Source organism: Equus caballus, chromosome 15, assembly GCF_041296265.1.
Source record: "Equus caballus isolate H_3958 breed thoroughbred chromosome 15, TB-T2T, whole genome shotgun sequence".
NCBI lineage: Eukaryota > Metazoa > Chordata > Mammalia > Perissodactyla > Equidae > Equus > Equus caballus.
In genome coordinates, this window is record NC_091698.1 from 55,745,308 (window position 1) to 55,762,126 (window position 16,819).

At 39.4% G+C, this 16,819-nt stretch overlaps 1 protein-coding gene across 3 annotated transcripts; it reads right to left on the bottom strand.

The window, feature by feature from the left end:
- Nucleotides 1-434: 434 nt before the first annotated feature.
- C15H2orf74 (chromosome 15 C2orf74 homolog) lies at nucleotides 435-11,138 on the bottom strand. Of its 3 annotated transcripts, none has more exons than XM_070235441.1 (5): nucleotides 11,002-11,138; nucleotides 10,455-10,567; nucleotides 1,993-2,103; nucleotides 1,737-1,893; nucleotides 435-914 (listed from the first exon to the last, which is right to left on the bottom strand). In XM_070235441.1, exons 2-5 carry the CDS (start codon nucleotides 10,511-10,513, stop codon nucleotides 741-743), a joined length of 501 nt encoding a protein of 166 aa, XP_070091542.1. In that variant the 5' UTR covers nucleotides 10,514-10,567; nucleotides 11,002-11,138; the 3' UTR covers nucleotides 435-740. The 3 variants fall into 3 exon arrangements, with proteins under 3 accessions (XP_070091542.1, XP_005600341.2, XP_023474820.1); XM_005600284.4 differs by lacking the exons at nucleotides 10,455-10,567; nucleotides 11,002-11,138 and adding exons at nucleotides 2,331-2,524; nucleotides 2,618-2,799; XM_023619052.1 differs by lacking the exons at nucleotides 10,455-10,567; nucleotides 11,002-11,138 and adding an exon at nucleotides 2,705-2,796.
- Between the last annotated feature and the right edge of the window lie 5,681 nt (nucleotides 11,139-16,819).

The following is a 16,819-nucleotide window of genomic DNA, read 5'->3' on the forward strand; positions in this document are numbered from 1 at the left end:
CTAGGCCCCTAAATCAAATGCTATGTTTTCTACTTTTTGTCCCTCTCATAGCCCCTTACACATTTCACAAACATTTACTGCAGTGGTTTGGATGATGTTATACTGGCCTGTACTGTCATATTCCACATACAGACAGCAAATTTTAAACTGCTGAAACAAAAAATTAATCTCAGGACTTGCCTAAAGTAACAGGATGTTTTGGTGGTGGTGGTAGGGTTTTTTTTGTATCAATCTTAAAAATCAGTTGTCAGTACAATAAACATTTCAGGACTGAGTTCAACAGGAATCATGTAGTGGGAGACCCTAGTCCTAGTTATTGGAAGTTTCCATGATGATAGCAGTCATGTCATTTGGTCATGAATGTCTGTGATCAGAGCATCAAGAGCACGTGCTGTTTCCAAAGTCCTCCCTGAATATGATTCACCTAACAGACATCTGCACCAACACAAATCATTTTATTCACACGTTAGAACAGTGTTTGAGTAGACAATGTTTTAAGGACACTTAATACAATCAATGTTTTGAACTCAGATTTGAATTAAAAAAAAAGTATATTCAAGTTCTGGGTATTTTACTTACAGAAATTTGCATGTAACCTACTTCTTTCTGCACAAAGATAAAATACTATGTGTATTTGCTTAATTCCCCATTATTTTGCTAGTTCAACATGATTTTGTACTCCCAGTCATTTCAGTGTGAGTCTAAGGTTACATTCTTTCACTCTCAGCCTTTTCCGAGCTTCATTTTCTCTCTTTATGCATTCGAGTATAGCTTCGAGATACAGGGTGGTCCTTCCCAAGGTCCACAACAATTACCTCCCTAGAAAATGTCACTCCTTTCAAAGGTCTTTTTTGGTTATCAACAACTGAAGGAGTTCCAGTGACTGGTATGGGTGGTTTTTGCAAGTCATCATCCTGCAAGAGAATGAGACAAACGTTATAAATGATCAATTTATGAATGCAACAAGCCCTTTTTTAAAAAGTATAGGTTATATTTACATTGTTAGTGAGAAACAGAAAAAAGCATTTCTAAATGATATATGACAGCAGTGATAATCCATCATGGTCCCATTTTCATATTTCTGTGGTTATAAAAGCATACGCTGACATATTCAAATAGCATTTTGATGGCGTGTTATCCTCTCTATGAAGCAGCCAAACCCAAGAGCCACTTGAATCATCATTCTGCCTCTGACTGGGCGTGAGTCTTGTGTTGGGAGGGCATGTGAATTGGTCTTATTAGGGAGCCCCAAACATGGAGCTCAAGAAGACCCTGGCAATGTCTGTGTGCTGTTGTAGAAGGAGCCTGGAACTAGAGCAGAGACACAGGGTCTGGTCCTGAGCTCAACCATGATGGAGGAGTAACCTTGAACAATTCTTCTCATTTTCTCATTTGTAACATAAGAGTGCTAGATCTCTAGATGATCTCCAAGGCCTCCTCCAACTCTAAGATCCTACGATTCTGAGAAAAGCAAAATGAAGGGGAAGTATTAAGAAAAACACAAATGTAAGAATGAAGAATTAGCAGGTATCTAGGTTTGGCATATGTAATTGGTTTAATAACATGAACTGAAAAGCTAAGAGGAATGGTTTAAATGACTGTGGACATTGTACTCCTTCCAAAGACACACCTAAGTTTTAGCCAAGACCACCTCCCATTACACCTAGCCAAGTAAATTACCTACTTTCAATCAAACGCATTCTAAACTGCCCCTCGAGAGTAGAAAAGCCCATCACCTCTTGAACATTTTCTCCAGCATTCTCAGGCTTTTGCTTCTCTTTTATTTTGGCCACCTCTCCATCCTCCACATCCCCTCTGTTTTCTAAGGGTGTGGCCAGCACTTCTTTACTCTGTCTCTGAACAAGAATGCCAGGCCTCATGGGTGTGAGAGTCCTAGGAAACCAATCAGCAGGGTTTTTAAAATTCATTTATCTTGGTATCATTATCACACAAAAAAATGGCTTTCTACCATATTCTACGACACAGACTTACTTGTCTTTGTCTCCTGAATTGTCCGTCTCCACATTAGCAGCTAAACAATCTTCATCTCTATTAGCATCTGTACAAGGATATTTTTCTGTTTCTTCATCTGTACTTTGGACACTGAAAATGAGCATGCAAAAAGTTCAGAAAAGGAAGAATGGTCTTGATTTTAAGGCTTGGCATGGAACTTTAAACAGAAAATTAGCATTTCTAAAACCCTGAAATGGAAAAAGTAGATAGCTACAGCATTATTATTTGCTCTATTTTAAATTGTTTTATATTATTTCTAGATACATTTGCTAGTGTGACTTGAAATCTGATCCCAATTTATCAGCTTGGATTTATACCATTTAAATAAAAAAACCACCAATAAAAGGCAGATGCAAATGAGGCAAATTATAAGGAGGATGTAGAAAGTGATTGCTGTGGTTGCAAAGCTCATAGGGTTAGCTAGAAGACTCGTCCACTCTCACAATCACAGATTGTCCAAATATTCTTTTCCAGCCCAGTTTGAATGTAGTTCTCTTGTTCTTTAAGTTTTCTAGAAACAGAAGAATAAAAGGCTGTTTTCATTGTTGTCCTTTTGTTCAGCTTCATAAAAGATGCTCTGTTTGTTTTGGTGGAGTTGACTCACACTGGCTAATTTCTCTCCATAAATTGATAGGGGCTGAGATGGCTAGAGGGGAGACTGAGCTGGGACACGTGTGATCACTCAGCTCACCTCCCCTCATCCCAAAAACTATCAGAATCCAAAGGAGAGAGGAATTGGAGCAGCTGGAGCCAAGCCCAGTGCCCCATTCTTCTCTCTTCAGTGACATCACAGAATCATGGAACCACTGAGTTAGAGGGACCAGAGCACTAGCCCAACTGCACCCATCACCTGGAGTCAGGAGAACCATGAAATTCTCCTCTGAGCTGATGTCTGTCTGTCCTCTCCTCTGAGAGGGCTGGGGTGGAGGCCGCAAGGCACCACCTTGGCCACTCTTTGGACAAGGATTTTCTTCCTACTCTCCAAACCCTTTCTTCATCTGAGCCTGTTTATCTTACTACTTCTTTCACAGACAATGAACAATCAGTCCACCACCTTCTCATAAAATCTCTCTCTATAGCCTTGAGATCAGTAATCCACTTACCTCCTAATGGTGCTCTCTCCAGGCTGAACAGCCCATATCCTTCTAATCCCCCATCACCGGACCTACTTGCTGGACACACACAAAAAAACCTGGCAGCTTTAGAGGCCATGGCTGAGGAAGCAGGAGCAGAAAAAGACGATCAGAGTAAAGACGACCCCTGGCCCCGATCTAACTTCGGGTGAGGAAGTGAGGCTCATGACAAGGAGGAGGAAGACAGAGCTAGGATTTTCTGAGAAGAAAAGGAGGGTACAAAGGAGTATGGCAGCTGTTGCCAACTCTGTGTAAAAAAGCCAGAAGGTGAGCCCTGAGGGTCTTTGGGCTGCAGCGACACTGGCTCTCCTCCAGAAGGCCAGGGACCATGGCTTCTTTATATTTGGATACTCCACCAAGTCAACACTTACGAATTCCATGAATGTTGAATGAATTGTGATGTGTGTATGTGTGTGTGTGTGTGTGTGTGTAAACACAAGGAGAATTTGTGGGAGGGTTTAGGCCAAGGCCAATTCTACAGAATACGTGAAAGTCTGAGCCACTTCTGGCTGAGTCAGCTGAATTTTTGGATGCCTCCTCGAACCAAGGCTCCCAGGTGAAGACTCGGAGCCCATCTTACCCTCTGTAGTCTACGCTACTGCTAGCCTGAGACTTTAAGAGCCCAAATTTTCTCATGTCTCATGTACACATAAAGAATTTTTCTGGGAGATGAGAATATTTTATATTGATCTACTGATGGTTACACAGGTCTAGACATATGTGAAAATCCATCAAACTGTGTACTTAAGATTAGTGTACTTTATGCCCTCTACTATGTGGATATTATACCTGAACAAAAAGGAAAAAACGGCCCATCCCCATGCCTGAATTTGAGTGTATGTGGTGCAAAGAGTAGTGCTGGCCTAGAGCACATTGCTGCCACTTGGTCCTGCCTTTGATATGTATTATTCCATTATATGATGGTACTTCTATTTCTCCATTCCACTGTTGATAAACATTTGAGTTGTTTCCAGGTTGTGGCTATTATGAATAGTACTATGAACATTTTTATACATATCTTTTGGTGGATATAGCATTCCTTTCTTTCTTTCTTTCTTTCTTTTTTTTTTTTTTTGAGGAAGATTAGCCGTGAGCTAACTACTGCCAATCCTCCTCTTTTTTCTGAGGAAGACTGGCCCTGAGCTAACATCTGTGCCCATCTTCCTCTACTTTCTATGTGGGATGCCTACTACAGCATGACGTGCCAAGCGGTGCCATGTCCGCACCCGGGATCCGAACTGGCGAACTCCGGGCCGCTGAGAAGTGGAACGTGCGAACTTAACCACTGTGCCACAGGGCCGGCCCCAGCACTCCTTTCTGTTGGCTGTACGGAATGGCACAGACAGGTCACAGATAGGCCTTAGAAGACACCACAAGACAGGTTTCCCACATCAACTTTTTGGTATTGTCAGTCCTTAAACAATATGGAACAAATTATTATTTTTTGTTAATAACAACATTATTATTAATAATATATAGATTATTATTAATAATATATTATAACATAATATTTATTATATTATTACATAATTATATTATAATATATAAATAAAATAAATAATTTCTGTAATATAAAGATAATATTAATAATTTGTTAAACAATATGGAACAAATCATTATTCACCTTGGGAGGATGATATGGAGCCAAATTGTTATTTAAACTAGTAAATAAGGGGAAAAAGATCAAGAATTTTTCTGTTTTTCTTATATGATCTCTATCTCAGAGTAACCAAATGATGAGAAATTTCTCTCTAGAAAGGAGTTCTAAGAAACAGAAAGAGAACTATATTAGAACTTGAATATTATCATTTTGCAGTCCCTCATGCACAAATGGATCTAGGCATTGCTGCTAACATCACAAAATAGACAACCAGACACAACGTGTTCTGTAATGGAATTACACATCACCACCTATGAAGTAGTCTTACCCCACCACCTTGAAAAAATTTGAATCTCAATCTGAACCAGCTAATGGAGTTATCAGACATAGATTCTAAAATAGTAATTCTTAATGTTCAAGGAAAAAAGACAAGATACCTTTGGCAGAGCACTGAAAGCTATAATAAAGAAATAAATGGAAATTCTAGAACTGAAAAACACAATAATAGAAATTAAGAATTCAATAAATGGGTGTAACAGCAGAAAAAGCACCTCCCATTAAAAAAAATTGATTACTGAACCACATTAAAATCAAGAAATTCTGTTCATCAAAACATTAAAGTGAAAAGGCAAGCCAAAGACTATTTGTATACAAAGGACATATATTCAGAATGTATGAAGAATGCCTATAAATCAATAAGAAAAAGACAACCCAATAGAAAACGGGCAAAAGACCTGAATGGCTACTTCACACAAGAGGATATCCAAACTAGTAAATATAAATGGCAAATAAATTAAAAAATATAATTATAACAGACCAAGAGCTTTTGCTTTTTTTAAAAAAAAAGGTTTCATCCATATTTCTGAAGAATGTGAATAACATAAATCATAATTAAATTTTTAAAAATACTTTCAAGACTAAGACAATTAAGATGATGGAAGAACACACACTTAATTGTTAATAGCAGTTACCTTTAGAAGGTGAAATTATGGGAGATTTTTCACTTTTTATATTGCACATTTCCAAGATTTTTAAAAAGTTACTGTAGTTTTATTATTTTTGTTTTTAACCAATAACATTCACATGGTTCAAAAAGTAATAATACATTATAATGTATACATTGAGAAGTTTCTCACCCTATCTCTGTCCTTCCTCCCATCTGACAGGAAACCATGATTATTAGTTTCTTGTGTATCTTTCCAGAATTTAAGGGGAAACAAGAAAGGATCATACAATCTTATTCTCCTTTCCTACCCAAAAGGCATACCTTATACACTGTTCTGCATGTGGGCTTTTTTCACTTAGCAAAATATCCTGGAGATCTTTCCATATCAGTACACAGGGAACTTCCTTATTCTTTTTCACAGCTGCATAATGCTCCATTGTGCATATGTACTATCATTTTTAAAATCAGTCCTCTGATCAATACTTGGGTAGTTTCCAATCTTTTGTGATTACAATCAACAACCTCATACATCATTTCATATATAAGCAAGTGTATCTACAGGAAAAATTCCCAAAAGTGGAATTGTTCCATCAAAGTGTAAATACAGCTGTGGGTTTTTTTTGTTTTGTTTGAGGAAGATTGGCCCTAAGCTAACATCGGTGCCAGTCTTCTATTTGGCATGTGGGATGCCTGCCACAGCATGGTTTGATGAGCATGTGTAGGTCTGAGCCAGGGATCCCAACCCACAAACCCCAGCAGTGGAATTGCAGCAAATGTAACCACTGTGCCACCGGCCAGCCCCGAGCTCTGGTTTCGATAACCACTAAGGGTTGTGATATTCTGCTCTCCCATCACCATTGTAAGACAGAGCCTGGTTCCCCATGTCTTCCTATATAGAGTATCCGTTTCAATGTTTGCCAATCTGAGGAATGAAAAATAGCATCTCAATGTAGCTCTAATATGCTTTCTCTTAGTACAACCGATGCTAAGCATTTTTTCGTATGTTTAAGGTCTATTGCTAACTCTCTTTCTGTGAATTCTTTGTTCTCCAGTCCTTTGGCTATTTTTCTATCTGGTGGCTGATTGTAAATGGTTAGATATTTTACATTGAATATTTAATATACTTGTATTTGAAAAAAATGATTCAAGAGAAAAAAAGACGTCAAAACTCCTGTTATAAAAACTAATACACCAGGCTTTCTCCTACGAGCCTGCATTCGGCCGAAGAAGACGCACAGAGACCCTCCAACCACCTCCACAGGAGCCGGGAACCGAGAGCGCATGCTCCAAAGAGTCACGCTTGACGCCGAACATCTGTGTGCGAATGCTCACTTGATTCTTACCGGAAAAGTTGTGTGCGCATGCTCCAAACAGCCCGCGCGTCAACTGATTCCCAACGGAAAATCTGTTGCGCATGCTCATAAACCCCTAAGCGCCCGGGAAACTCCGCGGAGTACTGGCGCCGTGGGTCGAGCCTTGCCTTTTGCTGTCAGAAAATGAGCCCAGGCACCACCTCGGTGTGAGGAAGGAATTCCAGCGCGTCACGACAGGGCATCTTCCTGTGGCTTCCTCAAACAACAATAACCCCCACTGCCTTACAGCGGCGGGTATTCATCACCCGCCCGCCTCTAAACCGTGTTTAAAGCCAGCTTTTTAAATCGATGCTTTATGTTGAGAAAGTTGGTTAAAAATGATTTTCAAGCGTGTCACGAGTTTAATAGTATGCTGTATATTTTTTAGTATTCCATAGGCAGCGCCAGAGAGAAAGGCGCCCAGGCAGAAGAGCCTGAAATAAAAACCCCTACCTGTTGAAAAGATACTCTGACTTTCCCCATTTGGTTGATGCGATGGAGGATTAAACCTTACAGAAAGCTGCCACCGACTCTGGAAAGGATGCTGCACCAGTCACGTTTCTGCGTTTTGTGAGACTTTGTGAAAACTCTAGAAACAGTGCAAGAAACTCGTTTCTTGAGGGACCAGTGAATTTTTTATGTCTTGCCAAACATTACTTTAATATTTTAAATCTCTCTCTCTAAATAATAGGTCGAAATGTCAGGATAGTACCGGGTAAGAGGAGGGTGTGATGGAGATGGCTGAGTCGAATGTTTGAAGAAACATTTGACCATTTCACACCATTTCAGAAGCTGTGTATACCTGGTGAGATGCTTCATCAAAGCTCCAAGGGGCTGGATTATTTCGGAAAATGGACCAGAGCCATGGCCGTATAAATGCAGCCTTGCCCAACTATCTTGCTCCTGCTTGGGGCCAGTTGGATCAGGAGACCTGTGTCTAAGCTAATGTACCCCGTGTCTTGGTCTTTATTAGTAATGTTGGTTATAAAATGGTTGTGTTGTGTTTCACAAAGGTGAGAGCAAATTCTTTAATAGTTACTTTGGGTCAGATTTCTTCCTTTTAATTTCTTTTTATCTTTGTCCTGAAGCTTGTAATCACTTCTTACTGTTGACGTTTATTTGGACTTAACATGGATATTGTTGATGGCCTTTGTAAAAGCATTTTCAGTGGAGGTTTGGGGACAGAGGTGCAATTAAGGTGAGTTTTAAGAGTGAATAGGAGTCAGAGAGGAGAAGCAGCAAGTGGATACCAGTGGCCTTCACGCTAGGTACACAAAGCCTTTCCAAGGCGTGTTCTCTTCCTGGTACAGGGAAGGCATCTTTCTCCCGGGAAATTCTGTGGTCTGTTTTTAGGTAGAAAAGGGCAGGTCAGAGAGCCCTTCGTACATCTGCCGTTTATCAAATGCCTTCAGCTCAAAATAATCTGTATGCCAAAGTAGCATATTTTGGGATGGCACATCCTGACAGAGCTGATAAAGGAGAGAGGAGTGAGGTTCTTGCGAAGGTGAGAGCCCGAGGGATCCACGGCAGAAGCACAGTGACTGGTCAGCTTTGATACAGGAGGAAAGGAGAAGAGGGCTGCAGGTGTTGGTAAATCATAGATGTGGTGGAAGGAGATGAGATGGTTTCCCTTTTTTTCCCAATAAAAAATGGAAGTGGAGCATCAGCTGAGAGGGGTGCAGTTTGTGAGAAGTGAGTGTTTAGGAGATGTTAAGAAGGAGGAGACAGACACATTGTATGTAAGTATAAGCTTATCTGAAATCTACATTTATAACCTAGACAGACTTCCACATGTCTGGTGGTCTGTAGAAAAACATGTATGTTTTTGCTTTATAGAAGGGAGCTCTAGTGATGTACCACTCAAGGAATTCTTACCTAGATAGAAAGCATTACAATTAAAATTCTTCCTATTATCCAGCCCCATATAAATATTATCACAGTTTTCATCATTTTGAAATCCCCTCACAAATCTCACAAATATGTAAGTAACAAATATATATTGCTGAATGAATGAGTTAACATTTCATTAGTCTCATTAATGTTTGATACATATTATCTCCTTTGACTCTGAAAGACTATCTTGGAATACTAGAGAATCATCATGTCAATTTTGGGGGTATTTTCACATATTTTATACTGAGATAAGTCAAATAATAAAAGTCCTTGTTATACCAGAAGTGAACATGGAAGAAAATTTTATTTAAAAACTCTTCTAAAAATGCTTTGCTCCTAAAATCAAATTTGTTTTGTTTTCTTCATTGAAATCTTAGAGCAGTTTTGAGTATTTTAAAAATTATATTGGTTTTTGGGGCGGGCCCAGTGACACAGTGGTTAAGTTCCCATGTTGTGCTTTGGCAGGCCAGGGTTCACTGGTTCAGATCCCGGGTGTGGACCTACATGTGGCTTATCAAGCCATGCTGTAGCAGGCGTCCCACATATAAAGTAGAGGAAGATGGGCACGGATGTTAGCTCAGCGCTAATCTTCCTCAGAAGAAAATTATGTTGGTTTTTGTAAAGATAGTAGATTTTTGTCAAACTGGTCACTTGATAGCAAATATATTTCCTTAGTTATTAACATGTCTACTCTGTAAAACTAAAATACTGAAAAATAGAGCTCATATTTAAAACTTTAATTTTGTCATATGAATACATTTAATACCATACATCTCAGGAGCTCTCTCTCCTAAATACCAACGGAGTAAAATATAAACTTCATATCTCATGATATAGGATTTCTTTTTACCTAAAATATTAAACTTATGGCAAGGAAAAGCATAAAACAAAAGACTTAAAAACAAAAAAAGAAAACAAATATGCTGCAAATACATCTACCATCTGAGTTTCAGTTCCTGGATTTAGGTGGGGAAACCAAAGAAACCTTGTTATTCAAATCTGTTTGTTCCTGAGTTTCAACTAGCCAACAGCAGGAGTTTGGATAGCAAAGAAATGATCCAAAAATTTACTTGAATCTCTAGTTCCTGAGCTTGGATAGCAAGGGTTACCTTGAGCATTTTTCTCAACATATATGCACAATGATGTTGTAATTACTCATATGTGTCATCTGTCACAAACATGTCCATCATCCTGTACTTTTCTCTCTCTTCCCTCATTCCCGAAATCCAGTCAAGTCCTGAAAGGTTTTATCTCCTAAAGCAAATCCATTTCTCTCCATCCTCACTTATTCCAACAGTCTCCTGATGATCTCCCTGCAAATCATCTCTCTTCAGTCCACTCTTTACACTGTAACCAGAGAAAATATTCTACAAATTTTCATCATGCCACTGCTCTGTTTGGCATCCTTCAGTGGTTCATCATTATCCTTAGGTCAAGGCGTATGTCCCCAGAGCTTCATCCCACATCTTTTCCTGCTACCCTGCTCTACTTCAGGCACATTAAACTATTGCACTTACCTTTTCCAGAAAAGGCCATATCCTCTTATCTCCAGGGCTTCATTTGTGCTGTCCCCCATTCCTGGAACATTGTCATCCCCTTCACGTGGATAACTCCTGCTTCAGCTCTCAGCCTAAAATGTTGATTTCTTTGGAGAGTCTTCTCCTGACCTCTCTTCTCTGCACCCAAAGTGTAAACTATGGGTTTCTTCTCTGAATTCCCATCTGACCCTAAGCTCCCCCCATCATATCAGTCTATTCTGTGATGCATCTTATCTATACCGCCTAACTCTAGGAGTGTAGCCACTATCCACAGTTCTTAGCACAATGTCTTGCACACAGTACATGCTCAATATATATTGCTGAATGAATGAGTTAACATTTTCAATAAAAGTAGTATAACTTACTCCACAAACTCAAATACAAATATATTCACAATGCTTTGATTTTTTCCAAACAACTTCTTAAATACTCCAAGGCCCTTTTATCAGGAAGCCCATTATTTCCCACTTGTGGAGCACTCCCCAATAAACCACCCAGATGACTTACTCTATAAGGGATAACTTACTCAGTCTATAGTGGGTTCTGTTCTCAACTGGAGTCTGATCATGGCTAATGCCATAGTTTCTCATTACCTCACATTATCACTTTTGGAGACTGGTCCCACTCAATCTAAAAGGCAATGCTTATCCACTGCTTGCAGATAATGCTCTTGCTTGTCTATACCCCTGCTGGGAGGTAGAAGTCTCTGAAAGATGACAAATTAAGCTTGCTAAGGATGTTCCACAGTTGGCCTCCCGAGGGCTCACTCTTAGCAATCAGCCACAGCAGACCACACTCAGCCCTAGGGGGGCTGGGTTGGCATGATAACAGCATATCACAGTTCCAGAAACACCATTTCTCTCTTTCTCTCCAGTGAAGACCACTTCCCAGAAAGCAAGGCAGTTTTTTTGTTTTCTTTTTGTTTATATCAAGACACAGAAAGTCTTGCTATGCTTTTCTCCCAGGACATTCAGAGCTCCTTACTGTTTACCTTCTCTTCTAAGTAAGGCTTCCCTCTGTCAGTCTCTATCCTAGACTGTGTTATGAAAGAAAGGAAAAAAATCTGATCTTTGGCAGAGTACTTTTCTTTTTTTTTTTTTTTTAAAGATTTTTTATTTTTTCCTTTTTCTCCCCAAAGCCCCCCGGTACATAGTTGTGTATTCTTCGTTGTGGGTTCTTCTACTTGTGGCATGTGGGATGCTGCCTCAGCGTGGCTTGATGAGCAGTGCCATGTCCGCGCCCAGGATTCGAACCAACGAAACACTGGGCCGCCTGCAGCGGAGCGCGCGAACTTAACCACTCGGCCACGGGGCCAGCCCCTTGGCAGAGTACTTTTCTGGTGGGGCATGCTGGCGTGTTGAAAAAGAAGAGACGGGTGTGGAAAGACACTGAACTACTTGAAGTTTGGAAATTTGAGTCTGTCCTAACTTTTCAACCAACTCGTTGGTTTAATGACTTTAGCCTCCCAGGCCTCAATTTTATTATCTGAAAAAAACAGGAGCGTCTTTAAGATCCTTTCTAGTTTCTTTAGAATTCTATAATTTTAATATTTAAAAAAAATGTTTTGTTGAGATATAATGAAATGTACCCATTTTAAGTGTACAGTACAAGTGTTTTGACAAATTTATACAACCAAGTTAGAGAACATTTCCATCACCTCAAAATGGAATTTTCATTTCCATCATAGTTCCCTCATGCCCTTTTCAGTTAATCCCCCTACCCCCATCCTCAGCCCTGGGCAACCACTGATCTGCTTTTTGTCACTATAGTTACAGTTTTGCCTAGTCTAGAATTTCATGTAATTGGAAAAGAAGGGTCCTCTGCTACTTATTTTCATACTCGAGCGATTTCACAAGTGAGAACGTAATGGTGACCCATGTAAGGATAGTATCTGAGCAGGGCACCAGGGATAACTCAGTGGAAGCAGATAATGGCAACCCATTGGGAGAACAGCATTGGAGAGGGTGGCGGGGCAGCTGGGTGGGGTCAGGAGATTGGCTCAGACAGGTGATTCAACAAATAAGTAAATGTATTTCAGATAATGGTAGCAGATTTCTCACTGACTGAGAAGGAAGACACAAAAACAAAGAGGCAGGAAGTTAGAATAAATCCTGCAGTATTAGACTGGATTTGTAATTATCAATGTGAATTAATTGTTCACAATATAGGTGGTAGTTATAGAAATAAATATAGAAGTAAAGATGTATAATTATACTTCCTAGCTCTGTCCACAGAAACAGAAACATCTCAATAGAAATGAGCATATCTAGGATCCAGATGTTGGTTTCTAAATACCACTCTCCTCTAAAAGGACCAGTGTTCCTTGATTAAACAGCTGATTCCAGAGAGGAGCAGGGAAAATACAAGTTGAGCTTGGAACCTCTTGTTGTGCCAGGACATACGGAAATGCTCTCAAAAGAAAGAAAAAATGATGGGGACATGTCAAGAGGACATAGGATCCAGCTTAAAGGGATTCCCACTGGCCACGTCTGGGATAATTTGAACATCAAACTAATGATATTTACACATCATAACCCATTGAATTAAATAGAATCCATGATATAAACAAATTAGTAAAATATGAAGAGAAGAGGCAGCCTTTTATTACAGTAGGATACAATTAGAAAAAACACCAGCTGGCAATTATAGTAATAATGGATTCAAGAAAGAAGGCTCAATGGATGCTAATACTAGTAGATAAAAATGGAATGAAGAACTAGATATTTGTATAATTTCAAAGTATTTCCACATAAAATACTTATTAGTTACAAAGATGAAAAGTAATTGCACAATGAAGAAAATTAGAAAATATCTTATTCAAGTGATTAAATTTAACAATACGAACAACACACAAATTGATATTGTATGCCACTCAATAAGTTATGAGGATTCATTGGACAAATACAAATTGAAGGATATTCTACAAAATGACTATGGCTTATAATCTTCAAAAAGATAGGGGCTGGCCTGGTAGTATAGTGGTTGAGTTCGTGTCCTCTGCCTTGGCAGCCCAGAGTTCATGGGTTCAGATCACAGGCATGGACCTACACACCACTCATCAAGCCATGCTGTGGTGGCATCCCACATACAAAATACAGGAAGATTGGCACAGATGTCAGCTCAGAGCCAATCTTCCTCACCAAAAGAAAAAAGGTCAAGGGCATGAAACTCAAAGCCCCATAAACTGTCCCAGATTGAAAGACACTGGAGAGACATGACAATTGGTGCAAGACATAATCCTAGATTGGATCCATTATAGGTAATATAAAAGACAGAACTGGGACAATTCACAAACCTTGAATGTGGTCTCTGGGTATATATTGGAATTCTTTGTACTATTCTTGCAACTTTTCTCTAAGTTTGGAATTGTTTCAAAATAAGTAGTTTTTTAAAAAGATAATATATAAAGAACTTGCACAGCTCAACAACAAAAAATCAAACAACCTGATGAAAAAATGGGCAGGGGACATGAACAGACATTTCTCCAAAGAAGATATAAGGACGGTCAATAGATACATGAAAAGATGCTCATCATCGCTAATCATCAGGGAAATGCAAATCAAAACTACACTAAGATATCACCTTACACCCGCTAGATTGGCAAAAACATCCAAAACCAAGAGCGACAAATGTTGGAGAGGTTGTGGAGAAAAAGGAACCCTCATACACTGTTGGTGGGAATGCAAACTGGTGCAGCCACTATGGAAAACAGTATGGAGATTTCTCAAAAAGTTAAAAATAGAAATAGCTTATGACCCAGCCATCCCACTACTGGGTATCTATCCTAAGAACCTGAAATCAGCAATTCCAAGAGTCCCATGCAGCCCTATGTTCATCGCAGCATTATTTGCAACAGCCAAGATGTGGAACCAACCTAAGTACCCAGCAACTGATGATTGGATAAAGAAGATATGGTATATATACACAATGGAATACTACTCAGCCACAAAAAGGACAAAATCGTCCCATTCACAACAACATGGATGGACCTTGAGGGTATTATGTTAAGCGAAATAAGCCAGACAGAAAGACGAACTCTGTATGACTCCACTCATAGGTGGAAGTTAACATATAGACAAGGAGAACTGATCGGTGGTTACCAGAGGGGGGTGGGGGGTGGGGGGAGGGCACAAAGGGTGAAGTGGTGTACCCACAACATGACTAACAATAATGTACAACTGAAATTTCACAAGGTTGTAAACTATCATAATCTTAATAAAAAAAATAAGATAAAGTCGGTGGTTTCAGAAATAACTTTTAAAAAATATATTTACTAGCCTTGACCAGAATTTATTAGAACTCTTTTGGATCTGTCAGGATGTATTTTCTTGCAAGTAACAGAAAATCCAACTCAACTCTGAACAATAAGAAAAATGCATTTTCTCATACAAATGTCCTGAGGTAGTTTAGCCAAAAGGTTAATTCACCACCCCAAGACTTTCATTAACTTGTTCCCCTCTTCCATTTCTCAGTAGCAGCTTTGCCCTCCCCTCTTGGTGCTTCTCATGATTGCAATCTGGTTCCAGCAGCTCCAAGCATAATGTTCTGACATTACAACGTCCAAAGTCTTGAAGGGGAAGAAGAGTGTATCCCTTACTCATGCCTATTTTTAAACATTTGGGAAAATTTCCCAGAAGCCCTACAACAGACTCTCTCTTACCTCTCATCCATAATCACATGCCCATTCTTAAGTGAATCACTGGTAAGGAGCTGAATCACCATTACTAACTTGGACTAATTAAAATTCATCTTCTGGGGCTAGTGAAAGGCCTGCTTCCCTTAAAAGCATTTAACACTTAATAGCTGAAGAAAATTGAAATTCTATTAGCAAAGAAGGTAGGAAATGGCTACTGGGTAAGCAACCAACATTATCTGCCACATAAAGCTTCTTGATTTAATTGAATCATCTTTAAAGATTTATTTAAATATCTCTATTTTCAAGTGTACAGGGAAGCTAAAAGAATATATGTTACATATAGGGGGTTTTACTATGAATTTACTTCACAACATTCAGGTATTTGATTTTTCTAAGTCCTAATCTAACCAATTCAAGCCTCCACTCACAGGTCCCTCATCCCTTTGATTTACATAGATCCTGGTGCTGGCTTCCCCTGACGTGTAGTTCATTTGTCTAGTCATTGGCCTTCTTCCCAACCTCAGCATCCACTGAGACGTATTCACATCTTTATCTGCTCACCAACTGTGTGGCCCAGTAGAGAGTAAGGTCTAGTTTGACGCGAGTGGAAAAGAAGGGTGATGAGATGAACAAAGGGTTTCTAGGGACAACCCTGCTCCTTCCCACATACACTGATTCTAAATGTTGAAAACAACCCCAATGTCTACATTGTTATGACTGTGTACACATTGTTTACTGAAGTGCCAAGCACTTTTCTTTGATTATACTTTCTTAGCTCTGGTTCTAGAGCATAACTAAAAGAATCTTCACTTCGTGTTTCTTCCCTATCGGGTCCCTTGTTTTTTGGGTAAGCACACCTTCCTTTTCCTTAATGGTGTATTACATCCACAAATAACTTCCTCAGGAAATATGAGTGGGAAGTAAACTTTCTAAGTCACTGACTGACTAAAGATCTCTTCGCTCTGCTCTCACACTTGATGGTTTAACTGGGTGCAGAAGTCTAGGTCCAATGCATTTCCTCCTGTCTTTGCATTGCTCCATTGCCCTCTACCTTCCAGCATTGCTCTTGAGAATACAATGTCATTTTAATTTCCTGTACTTTGAACATGGCTTGATTTTTTTTCTCTGTGGAAGTTTTTAGAATCTTCCCTTTATCCTTGGCATTGTAAATTTCACCATGACATATCTTGCTTTTTTGGTCATCATTTATTTTAATTTTTATTACAAAAAACACATAGAAGACAAATCAGAACCATAGTGAGTTATTAAACCCATTTTCTATACACAAATACTAAAATTCCAAAAGTAGAATATCATTAAACGTAAAACATTATAGCACTGTCCATATGTACACAGCACACACAGAGATCTGCCAGTGGTCAACTCTGAATCTCCTACACACCTGTTGTTGATACAAAAACCCTGCAATTGAGGGGCCAGCCCCGTGGCCAAGTGGCCGCTGCAGCAGCCCAGGGTTTCGCCAGTTTGGATCCTTGGCATGGACATGGCACTGCTCATCAGGCCATGCTGAGGCAGCATCCCATATGCCACAACTAGAAGGACCCACAACTAAGAATATACAACTATGTACCGGAGGGCTTTGGGGAGAAAAAGGAAAAAAATAAAATCTTAAAACACAAAAAAACCCTGCAATTGAACTTCTACTCTTCAGTTCTCGTTTTCTTGATATATCAGGAACTTTAGAGAT

Bases quoted from the DNA above. Each gene is read 5' to 3' on its own strand.
- C15H2orf74 (XM_005600284.4), bottom strand. From the start codon at position 2,425: ATGAGCTTTGCAACCACAGCAATCACTTTCTACATCCTCCTTATAATT. The intron at 1,894-1,992 runs GTAAGTCTGTGT...TTGGTTTCCTAG, and splicing joins AATTCAGGAGACAAAGACAA to GACTCTCACACCCATGAGGC. The intron at 915-1,736 runs GTGATGGGCTTT...ATTCTCTTGCAG, and splicing joins CTGGAGAAAATGTTCAAGAG to GATGATGACTTGCAAAAACC.